This window comes from Urtica dioica, chromosome 5 (genome assembly GCF_054948205.1).
Source record: "Urtica dioica subsp. dioica isolate 48M chromosome 5, U.dioica_male_clone48M_v1_H2, whole genome shotgun sequence".
Taxonomy (NCBI): domain Eukaryota; kingdom Viridiplantae; phylum Streptophyta; class Magnoliopsida; order Rosales; family Urticaceae; genus Urtica; species Urtica dioica.
Window position 1 is genome coordinate 37,208,069 of NC_142760.1, and position 11,844 is coordinate 37,219,912.

General features: G+C 34.8%; 2 protein-coding genes across 2 annotated transcripts; one reads left to right on the forward strand and one right to left on the reverse strand.

Annotated features, from left to right (window-relative positions):
• The first annotated feature begins 808 nt into the window (after window positions 1–808).
• On the forward strand, window positions 809–2,216 carry LOC149398241 (uncharacterized). Its single transcript, XM_089615948.1, has 2 exons — window positions 809–1,426; window positions 1,644–2,216. The coding sequence occupies exons 1-2, from the start codon at window positions 883–885 to the stop codon at window positions 2,042–2,044; spliced, it is 945 nt and encodes a 314-aa protein (XP_089472074.1). The 5' UTR covers window positions 809–882; the 3' UTR covers window positions 2,045–2,216.
• A 2,106-nt stretch (window positions 2,217–4,322) lies between these two features.
• CCDA (cytochrome c biogenesis protein family) lies at window positions 4,323–8,161 on the reverse strand. The gene is made up of 11 exons (XM_089615847.1): window positions 7,943–8,161; window positions 7,553–7,696; window positions 7,319–7,353; window positions 7,058–7,188; window positions 6,447–6,564; window positions 6,163–6,324; window positions 5,522–5,594; window positions 5,311–5,411; window positions 4,684–4,776; window positions 4,513–4,559; window positions 4,323–4,415 (listed from the first exon to the last, which is right to left on the reverse strand). The coding sequence occupies exons 1-11, from the start codon at window positions 8,028–8,030 to the stop codon at window positions 4,340–4,342; spliced, it is 1,068 nt and encodes a 355-aa protein (XP_089471973.1). The 5' UTR covers window positions 8,031–8,161; the 3' UTR covers window positions 4,323–4,339.
• Window positions 8,162–11,844: the final 3,683 nt, after the last annotated feature.

Genomic DNA, 11,844 nt, shown 5'->3' on the forward strand with positions numbered 1-11,844 from the left:
AACTTTCTCTTTTGTTTTGCTGGCTCACAATAAACAAGTTATTATAATATCAAACCAAATCTCCAATAATTCCTGTATTTCATCATTAGTTCCATAAAAAAAAATTGGAAAAATGGTATGAAGTAGCCAATTCTAACTATAACTTTTGCAAAATAGCCATAGTTTCATTAAGTATAGTAAAATAGTCAATTGAGAGTACTATGACTTTTAATCATGCCTCGATTAATTTTAATCCAGTCTTCGTAAAACTTACATTCTGTCTTTATAGTTCGTTGAGATTAAATTTAATCCAGCTTAGATTAATCTTACTTAGACTAGTTTGTTTATAGTTGGCAAACTATGGTTATTTTGTAAAAAATTAAGTTCTATTTGGTTATATAGTCGCTTGACCATAGAAAAAATTCATAATTTTCCTACAAAAAAATAATAAAATTAAACGGCTGATAAACGCTCTTCCATCCTTTTTTTATTTTTATTTTTTATTTTTTATTTTTTTAATCTAAACTCTTCCATCCTTTTTAATAAAATTGCTTAGCGAAGACTGCCATGTGTAAAAAAAAAAATAGAAAGAGTGCCAGGTGTCATATAGTGCAACGTGGCATTTAGTTATAACACCCCTTATCTACATGGAAGAGAGAAATGTGAAATAGTACTGCTTTGCATTTTTCCCACAAAATTCCTACACTTCTTTTTAATATTCTACAATCCAACGGTCAATAATAAATCATAAACAAAACAGTCCAAAAAGTTCAAAAGTTATTTTCATCTATAAAAACTCTTTTTCTTCGTAAATAAACATCTCTTCAATTTTTTCTCTTGGGCTCTCTCTACTCTCGAGACTCGAACTATAAAATAAAAAAATCAGACCGTTTGTCTGTATCAATGGCGGCGAGTTATAGTTCGAACTGGATGGTCTCCGTCAAGATCGCGCTGATCTCGACCGGAGTTCTCTCCGTCGCGGTGGCTCTTAAGTCCTCCGTTCCGGTGATTGCCGACTTCGTCTCCTCCGAGGTTCCTTCTCTCTGGTCCTTCCTCCTCTCGTGGCTCGAGCCTCCGTACATCTACGTCCTCATCAACTTCATCATCGCAAGCATCGTCGCTTCCTCAAAGCTCCACCAGAAATCTCTCCCCTCCTCCGATGGAGATCCTCCGAACATCGACGGAAAGTACCGATTCGACTACGGCGGAGAAGAAATCGCGCCGAATATCGCGGAAGCCGAGATCGTGTACGGTCAAACGACGGAATCGGAGGCTGAGGCGGTGGTGGAGCCGGAAAGAGACGTTAGCGAAGAATCTCCGGCGACGTTGAATAACAGTCTGCAGAGAGAAGATTCTCTGGATCTTTCTGGTATTTTGAACGAGAGAGAAAAGCCTCCGATCTCGGCGAGGTTCGGCCTAAAAAAGGCTGTGAAATCCAGTTCCGAAGGTTTGTTAAAACAAAAAAAAAATGACCAAATCATATATGATTCTTTTATTTTTATTTTTCTTCCTGAAATGGCATATCGGTAAATATCGGCGAGGTTTAGCTAAACGCTTGTTGAGAAGAAGATGGCAAAATCGTGATTCTGTGTCTGTTTTTGTTTTGTTTTCACGTGATGGCAAAGCGGTAATAAAATGAGTTTATCGTGGCTATTTTTGCTCAGGCGCGAAGTCTCTAGGCGTATCGAAGAAGGCGAGGAAACAGGACACGCTGGAGAACACGTGGAAGACGATAACGGAGGGACGAGCTATGCCGTTGGCGAGGCACTTAAAGAAATCCGACACGTTTGAGTCGCACGCGCGAGTAAGGCAGCACCAGAATGACGAGAATACCCCTCCGCCGCAGCCTTCGCTGCGGCAACAACAGAGGATGAAGAAGTCCGAGACGTTCCACGACGGCGAAGGCCAGTCTCCGGCGAAGGTCCGGCGAGAGCCGTCGCTGAGTCAGGACGAGTTGAACCGCCGAGTCGAGGCGTTCATCAGGAAGTTCAACGAGGAGATGAGGATGCAGAGGCAAGAGAGCCTCAACCAGTACCAGGAGATGATCCGCGGCGGGGGACACTAGAGTGCCTCGCCACGTGGCGTCTGCTGATTCGTCGTCGATTCACTTCAGGTCGACTGGTGTGTAGCTAATCAAATATTTTTTTTTATAATTGGTTTGGTTCGTTAAATAATCGAAAACCAAAAAAAAAAAGGGTTACAAAGGAAATTTGAAATTAAATTGTTTTGGTTGGTTATTTGATTCGTTTTGTGTTTGATACCTTTTTTTTTTATTCCTTTTGAGGCCGACACTCAATAGTATAACGGATTATTATTATATATAGTTTGTTTGCATGAAATGTAAATAGATCCTTGAATATTAATTTATTACATCTACGATTCCATAGTCTTTTTTTTTGTTCCATCGCTTTAAATAATTTATAGTCCAAGGCCAAAACAATAAGCTTATCAGTGCAGCTACTTTTTGTCTTTCTTTTTCTTTTGTGAGAAAATCAATAGTCTTGGAATTGTGATTGTTCTTATTGTGACTAGACAGAGTGATCTCTGTGTAAATAGGTTTCGTGTTATCATTGTGGTCGTATCAGATTCTCTGTGGTTTGTGTTTTGTGGCTATAAAGTTCGGAAACAGCTTTGAGAGAAAGTTCTGGACTAGTCTTGTGAGAGCGACCGAAAGACAAAGCTTGACCATAATATATAAGCACATGTATAATATATTTGATTTTGATCGTATGCGATTCAAATGTATGTAAAATAAGACCCGGAAATGGTCGGTGTGGCTGACAAAAAGCAGCTGAGAATAAGTGGAGCACTTTGAGAATACGAACGAAGTGTGAAAAGATATCTCTGGAATATAATAACTAGTCGCTACTATTCTTTAGTGAGCTGTATTAAGCGAGAGCCCCTTTGGTAATAAGAATATGGAAAGGAAGGAATGATCAATTATTTGAGGAATGTTAGGTTTGTTTTATAACCAAAGATTCGATTGTTGAACTTGAATAGTCCTTAGATGAGTAAAATCTTTATTTTATTTTATTGGGTCTAATTAAATAGCCACATTTACAGGTTGATAATGTTAAATAATCAACGTTTCGTAAATTTTAAGTAAAAAATCACTTACAGACCTAAATTTTAGGTAAATAATCACTTCCATTTATTAGGTACGTCATCTATATTTACGTACCTAATATTTACGAAACGTTGGTTATAATTATGTACTTAATATTTACGAAACATTGGTTATATAGCAATTTCAAATGTTTTAGTCGGCTATTTACCTGTTGTTAATAGTATGTGGAGGGGATTAAGAAATTATGACTATCATTATCACACCGCAATTGGGAAAACCATTGTTGTACAAAATTTTCTGTTATAGTCGTCATAATCTCTCAATAAATTGTGTGTCAACTTGAGATCTCCATTCTCATGCTTGAATAAAAACGTTTGATGTAACTAAATTTATCAAGTTATAATTTGCATTTGCCGACCTATTCTTTAGATCTAACAAACAATTTCAGATTGAATCGAAATTTTTAAGCTTGGCATCACAAAGATAACACCCTCATGTTCAAGTATATTCGTTCATGAATCAATAATAAAGAAGAGAGAATGTCTTGTGATTCTCTTTCTATCCTATTGAGGAAAGGATTCAAAGCAAGTGTGTATAATCAACAAAAAAGAAAGTAGAGCCTTTTGATTTGGATAAGGTTGAGGATTAATGCGTAATCACTTTGATTATTCACATCTTTGTGTGAGTAAGATCTCCGTATGTAATGATTCATCTCTCTTGCAATGTCTGTAAGATTTTTTTTTTCCCCTTATTTTTATGTTGACAAAAGAAGAAAAAAAAAATACTGGGAAAAAGCTTTGGAATCTCTGAGCTTCTTTGCTTCCGAAGTATAAAGTGTCAAAAATCACAAGATCCGTAATATTTCATAGAAAGGCATAAAAGCCACATATACCAAAAAAAAATATACTTGATTCAATTTCTTCTTTGGGAAACATAAGCTCTTATCCATACAAAATGCCTTATCCTGAAGCTGAAAATGACTCAAGATAAAATGCCAAAATTTAGATACGTGACCAAGCTTTATTTGATCAAATATCAGCATCTAGGCTCTCTCCGATCTTTCAGTTTCAGACAAAACATCTCATGTTAATGCAATGGACGTGTTTAATATTATTAACAAATGAATATACGAATATCATAAATCTGATACAACTTTTATTCCCTCAGATGATAACACAACCAACTTCTATACAGAGGAAACTACTTGCCACGATCTAAACCAACTATAAATTTCATTTTCATCATAATTTTTCTTTCTTTTGTATAACAAGAAGTCTTCTTTTGTTGTTTTTTTTACATAACCATTGTTGTAGGAGGGAAGAGTCTATCTAAGAAAGTATAAATACCTCCACCGAGTAGAAGAGCACCACTGCAACATTTAAAAAATAAAATGAGAAATTTGAAAGTGAGATCTGCTACACTAAAATAGTTACTATGTAATCGAAAAAATAAAGAAAAAGAATTACCTCACAGGGTTGATCCACGCAGAGAATTTCCGAAGAGAAAGAAGGCTCTGCACGTAAATTTCAAAGTAAGGGAAGCCGTAGGATCCGATATAGTTAAGAATGTAAATTGATCATAATATCGAAGATTTTTATAAAAAAAAAATATTATAGTTGGAAATAAAAAGAGAGAACCTGCAAAGCTCCGGCGAATGAAGCCGCGAGTAGGAGAGGGGCAATGTAGCCAGTCGTGTAGGTCAGTAATAGGCTTCCTCCGATAAGTGGGTCCTATAATTGTATAACCAAGTGTATGTGATAAAAAAAAATAATGATCAATTGGTTTAATATAGCAAAAGTTTTAAAAAGGTCAACAAATCTGGACCGGCCCTGAAATATACGGGTCCAGATGGCGATTTCAAACATATCAAGCAGCTTCAAACATTCCACTCTAAACATCATTTATTTTAAAAAATAATTTAGATAATTTTCCCCTTATTTTATAAGTAAACTGTAAACAGAGGTGAAAAGAATGTTAAATGAAGTTGTAAACTGAAAAAAAAAAAAATTAAATAAAACTGTAAATAAGGTTAAATATTATAAAAATATGAACAGTATATGAATATTAGGGAAATTAAGTTTGAAAAGAGGCTGCGCCAGGTAAATCCTGCATAATAAAAAATTAAATTTGTGTATGAAAATATTGCCCAAGTAAAAAATAGTGTCCCTAAACTGCCACTAGAACTACGGAAAATGGGTGTTAAATAAATGAATCTGTATAAAAAAAAAATTAAGCACTTCCTAAGCGGACTAAAAGGGTGTTACCTTAGAAGTAGCTACGTATGCGAGAAGAGTGGCGAGCACTGGGGTACTACAAGGCGAGGCAGCTAGCGCAAATGTGAGCCCGGCTAGATATGCTTGCACGCCTTTTTTCAATTCATTTAAAAAAAAAAATCGCATCATTTTAAGGTATATAAATACATCTATATATAAAGGTAGGAGATTTAGTTGAGGTCAAAGGGCGATTGAGAAGTACCCGAGGGGAAATTCGCAGCGGCGGACCGAGCATCGAAATTGTCGAAGAAAGAAGGCAGTCGTAGCTCGATTATCTGCAACAACAATGACAACGTGAAGATCGGTCTTTTAGGACTTGAGGGAAGTATTGTAATTAGAAATTAATAGTCTGTTAAGCAATTAGAAGAAAGTGAAAGTGATAGTTCAGACAATTATAGAGTGAAAAATTAGGATTTTTCCCGGGGACGAGAACAAGCCTCTCAAAAGCTTGTAATGAAAGATTCAGGGTCTTATCATTCGTAAGAGAAACTTGTTAGTGTATCGAAGTTGACAAAATAAAAAAATTTGAGGGCAGGAGTGAATTTTCTGTATTTCCATTCTCGTTTGAGTGTGTGTAGAAAATCCGAATGAGAAACCATTTTTTATTTTAAGCCGAAACAAGAATGAGAAACTATTAATATAACGGAAGTGACACGTGTGTGAATTCCATTGGATACCGATCATTTTAAATCCAAGTTTTAGTACATCCTGCCTCTAATGCAGGAATTTTCATCTTCTTGTTTTTTTTTTTTTTTTTTTTTTTTTTTTTTTTTTTTTTTCCTTTCAGGTTTCTAACATAGGCACGGAAATGGAAAAAGTTCGAAAGAGAAAGAGAGTTTAAACCTGGAGGAGATTAAGGCCCATAACCACGGCTAATCCCGAGGCAGCCAATGGTAAGCCTTGGCCGATCTGCCCATACGCTTTGCCCGCGAACGAAGCTCCAACGCCTAACAGCGCAAGCGTGGTCGCCAATCCCAGCGCAAAAGATATCGAATTTCCGATCCCCTGAGATCGAGAATCGCTCAACGAAAAATCACAAATGTAAAAATACAACAGATAATCGTTCCGTGTTTTCAAGATTCCTTAAATGACACACTGACGATTTGTTTTAGTAGAAAATAATTTACCTCGGCTTTGCTTTTACCAGACCCAAATGCTCCGATGTAACCGAGAGTCAACGGCAAAACACTCAAAGTGCAAGGAGAGAGGCTTGTCACAAGCCCTGCCCCGAAAATAACTGCCACACTTCGGATTTAAAAAAAAAAAGGGGCTAACTTGATTATAGTCCACTTGAGGATCATTGTTAAAGAAAATAGACACACCTTGTAAAAAGCAAACAAAAGTCCAGTTTTTCTTTTTCCTTCTAAAATTTGAATTTAACGTATGTTTTAATTAACAACAATATTAAAAATACACCACGTAGGTCTTTACCAGTGTCAAATAATCATCTCGTCTAGGGCTTCGTGTTGGTACCAAGATTATTATTATTATTAAACATGGTGGTTCAGATCACGGGTTATTCATTTTATTAGACTCAGTGAGGAGAGAGAACAGACATGTAGATACGAACTTAAGTAGTCTTTGAGAATCATACTTGTATGCAAATTTCTTCGAATCGTAAATCTTCTTAACTATACATTTCTCATAGCTTGAATTCAATTCCGAGACTTGGGGCTTTTCCATCTTGTTTGATTAAAAACGAGAGACAAGAACAAGAAAATAAAAAGTTAATGAGAACCTGGTGAAACTCAGGGCCGATAACTGGTCTTGAACAGCTTCGTTAGCTTGCTGACCCGCCGAAAATAGGAGCCCTCCGAAGATATCTCCAACGCCTCCATCGGACAGAGTATAAACCGATTCCAAATTTTCCTAATTCACATAGAAAGAGAGATTTATACCCATATAACACACATTCTTTACCGAAAGGAGATCAACACCGAATATGCTTAAAAATGGAATGAAAGAAAGAAAAGGAAATGAGAGTAGTTCATGTTCTAACCGCATTTGCCACATCCACCACAGCCAAATTCGCTACTGTAAAAATTATATACATAGAACTTGTTACAATCATCTAGTATGAATTAGAAAGGGAAAAATATATTTACAAATAATCTACAGATTTTTTTTCCAAGTTATCAACATAGCCAAAAACAAAAATTTCTTATCAAGATTCTAAATTGCAAAGAGTTCACTAGAATGTTGTAATTTTCATTCTCGATTTGGAATTAATTACCAGCCATGGCATTTACAAGAGCCATAAAGGCAAAGCTTTCGCTCTTGTCGTTCTTTGACAGCGTGGCAAGATCTCGGCAGCAATACTCTTCCACGGGCGATCTCTTCTCCAACGATGATGATGCCATCGGCACGAAATGCTTACCTTGAAAATTGCATTTTCAGAGAGCAAAATAGTTCATTATAATCTGTGCCATTGCATCGAGTTGCTAAGTAAAAGATAAATCTAAACTCTATTCCCTTTATATAAAACTTGTACAAATAACTAATATTCATTAATTACTAACAGACTGAAAAAACAACAGAATTATTTTAATTTATAAAGAATAGCCATAAATTTGATGGCCTGTTAAATACTTAAATAAATAAGACAAAGAGATAATAAGCTCACCGTGAGTGATTTTGTGAGTTGGTTTGAGGCTCGAGATTCTGAGAGGATTTATCCCATAACTACAGCAACTATTCAGGCCTAAACTCATCTCTAATTGGACTCTGAATAACAATCTCGGAAGAAAAAAAAAATAGTCAGACAAAAGCTTCAAGCTTTACGAATCGAAATATGCCTTTCAAGGTCAGAGAGGGAGAGATAACTAAGCTTCAGTTCCTGGGTTTTCTAAGCACCCAAATGAGAGGCAAACTCAGATTTTATTTATTTATTTTCTGAGTTGGTTTGTGATTTTTGACTAATATTGAAAAGTCAAAATTGTTAGTAGGTCAGTGAACAAGCCAAGTGAATTGTTTCTAGCCCTTCAAAAAAAAAAAAAAAAAAAAAAAAAAAAAAAAACATATACATTAACAACGGACGCCCAATTTGAGAAAAACAGAAAAGCAAGTACAAATAAAAACGACAAAGGCTTAAAAACGACATACAGAATCTATAGAAGTAACGACAAAGCAAAATTTCAAAAGGTATTCCCCATGTTTGTTTCCAAATTAATCTTATTTTTTGTGTGTAAAATTTTATAAAATCGTGGAACATTTTTTTAGAGAAAAACAACGAAGCATAAAAACCTAACCATTCCCGAAACAGTGACAAATAATGTCATTTTTCCAAAAGAAAGATATATGATTTATAATTTAAAGGAAAATTGACACATTTATTGGTGGATGTGATATATATATATATATATATATATATATATATATATATATATATATATATATATATATATATATATATATATATATATATATATATATATATACCAAAATTAACTAAACTCATATTTAAACAATAACAAATATACTCTCTTTTTTTCTAAATCTAGTTTTTCACTTTTCTCTCTCTTTCTCTCTCTCTCTGATACGAATTAAAATCATGCCTCTATTTCGTGATGTCACCAAATATGTCTAACAATTCTGAGTTTTCTAAACAACTAGGCCATCTATAACATTAGGTTTGAGATTTAACCTATGTTTGGAGTTTTTTAGGGAAATAGTCAAACGTATTAGGTGACAAAATATTTTTTACTTTTTTGTCCTTTAATAATTAAAGCAATTTTTTAAAATCACGTTATTTTTTTTTCCTTTTTTTGTGCATGTTAAATTCCTATTTTGTAGAAGTTAGTTATCAATCCACGTTCTCTCTCTCTCTTTATCTCTCTCTATCTCTCTCAACAAAATCAAATCTGGGTTTTTTTTAACCACGTTCTCTCTCTCTCAACAAAATCAGATCTGAGTTTTTTTTTAACCTTCAACACGCCAAGATGACGAGAAAGACGCCGAGGTCGCGGGCCAAGGGGGCAGTCCAGCCGAAGAAGTTGTCGCCGATGACGCAGATCGGCCGGAGGCGGCGGAGGAGGTCGGCAAAGGCTCGTTGGATCTAGATCAACGCCCACAAGAGGCGTTTGACGAGAGCGTAGGGGAGGGAGAGCTTGGAGACGGGGTCGTGACGAGCCTCACGGTGGTGGTTGGCGGGAGAGACGATCGGAGCTTGGTTAGAGGTGGCCCGACTCTCACTGTTAATTATTATTTTTTTTTAACAGTGAAGATTTTCGAATGTCAGTTTTTGGAAAAATGTAGAGGTACAGATTATTTATTTACAGTTATTTTCATTTATTTCCATTCAAATTACTTAAATGTGGAGAATGAGATAATTTCCAGTAATTTACGTTTATTATCTGTGTTGACAGGTTCTTTCACAGTAACGTCAGTCTTGGTGAAGCCGTTCTAGATTAGCGCGCCGCGTGATTAATGATATCTTTGATAAAATATTTTGTTGAGATTTGTTCGAGGTTAAAGGCTACGTATAACAATTTTGAAATTGTCTGTTATTTTATATCGTTATTGCCTATTATTTAATATAATTATATTCATTATTTCCATTTGATTAAGTAAAAGGGCAAATTAGTCTATTAATAATTTACACCTAAGCACGTTGGTTATTTCCCTAAAAGTTATGAAACATAGGCTAAAAATAAAATCTATAGTTTCAAACTGGCTATTTTGCTACACTGCCCAACAATTATAGTAACAAGTGGATTATACCAATGTAATACAATTGGATGTGCAATGGTAAAACAGGAAAGTAAAACACACAAAAATGATAACCGAGTTCGGAAAATGAAGCCCAGTGAAAAGAAAATTTACTATTCAATGATAAGAGAATTACACAGTGGTCTTAACTGAATAATCCACCCTTCAATGTCAATTTTTTAAATCTACCATTATATTTAAATTTCAGGCTCCCCTGAATCTGAATCCTCTCAATTCCACTCAACAAGTGTTTGATCCACATTTGTAATGATACGTGATCTTTAAAATTTCATAAAAAACAAACTCTACCTCAGTCACTCACAAATAATTGTTCGAACAAGACTTGGGTAATTGCACTCAGAGAAAAACCAATTTTCGCTCACAGCCGCTCAAAAAACTTAGAATGCATAATTAGCTAGGGGTGCTCATGAAAACCAAAACCGAACAACCCGATCATCCAAATCAAACTGCACTAATTTTTAAACCTAACGTGACGGCGTCGACCCAGACATAAACTTAGATCACTGTACCACATCACACAGCTGGTCCCTTCAGGATTATAGTCTACTTCAGTTACGAGCCCTTCCCCGGAAATAACTGCCACACTTTGGATTAAAAAACGGGAGCTAACTCGATTATAGTCCATTTCAGGATCATCGTTAAAGAAAATAGACACATTTTAAAAATGGGTCTATTAGCTATATAGCCACATGAAACGTTGAAATTTGCAATATAGCCAACGTTTCGTAAATTTTTTGAAAATAGCCACATAAAATTATTTACGGTAGCAAAAAGATCAAAACACCCAATAAAGATTCCTGCTCAGTTTTGTACCGAATTATTTAATTAGAAATATTTTATTTCGAGCAATAATTGGTTGCGAAAATTGAGGAGAGTTAATAGCTACACGTTACAACCATTAACCCTACTCTCCACTGAATCATTCAAGCATTAAAAAAAATCGACAAAAAAAAGCAAGCACAATAAAAGAAAAAAAAAAGAAAAAAAAAAGGAGAATAGCGATTGCAACTGAAGAAATCTCCGACGAAAAGGTAAAGAATTTAGTTTTCAGACTTTATGTTTTGTTGTTCGTGCATCAATAGAAGTGATATTTACGTTGTTGGGTCTGTCTGCCCATTTCCGATTTAGGGATTTAGCTTTTTTTTCTTCTGGAAATTAATAGAAGTAAATGGCTTGCATGCGTGGTCGATCTACTGTAAATGGAAAGTTTATGCCCCAGAAAATAGTCCATTAATGTCTAGTGTAAATGGCTATTCCGATTTGATATCTTTTTTATATTTACATATGATTTACTGTGAATTTAGTCCATTAATGTCTAGTGTAAATGCAGCCGGCCTTTGTTTTCCTTATCGACGATTAAACACTCTTGTTTATGATTTTTTGTTTTTCAATCTTGACTGGGTTTAGCTAGTTTTTGTTTATCGAAATTTATTTATAATTTGGTTAAAAATTGTGAACCATATGGTGGTATTTTTGAACTATGAATGTGTGATTATTAACAACTAAGAAGAAGTACTTTGTTTTGATATCCTTCGTTTTAATTTATTTATTAAATTTAGTTGTGGCGTGTCTACAATAATAAACAAATAAGTTGGATTAAGATATTAAATTTATTTATTAAATTGAGTTGTGGAGTGTCTACAATAATAAACCAATAAGTTGGATTAAGATATTAAATTTCCTTATTGTTTGTACCTTGAAAATGCGAGACAATGCATTTATGATTGGGAAGAGACAACGAAATGAAAAAGCAAAGAATTTATTATGAGAAACATCGCATAGAAGAAGGAAAATATG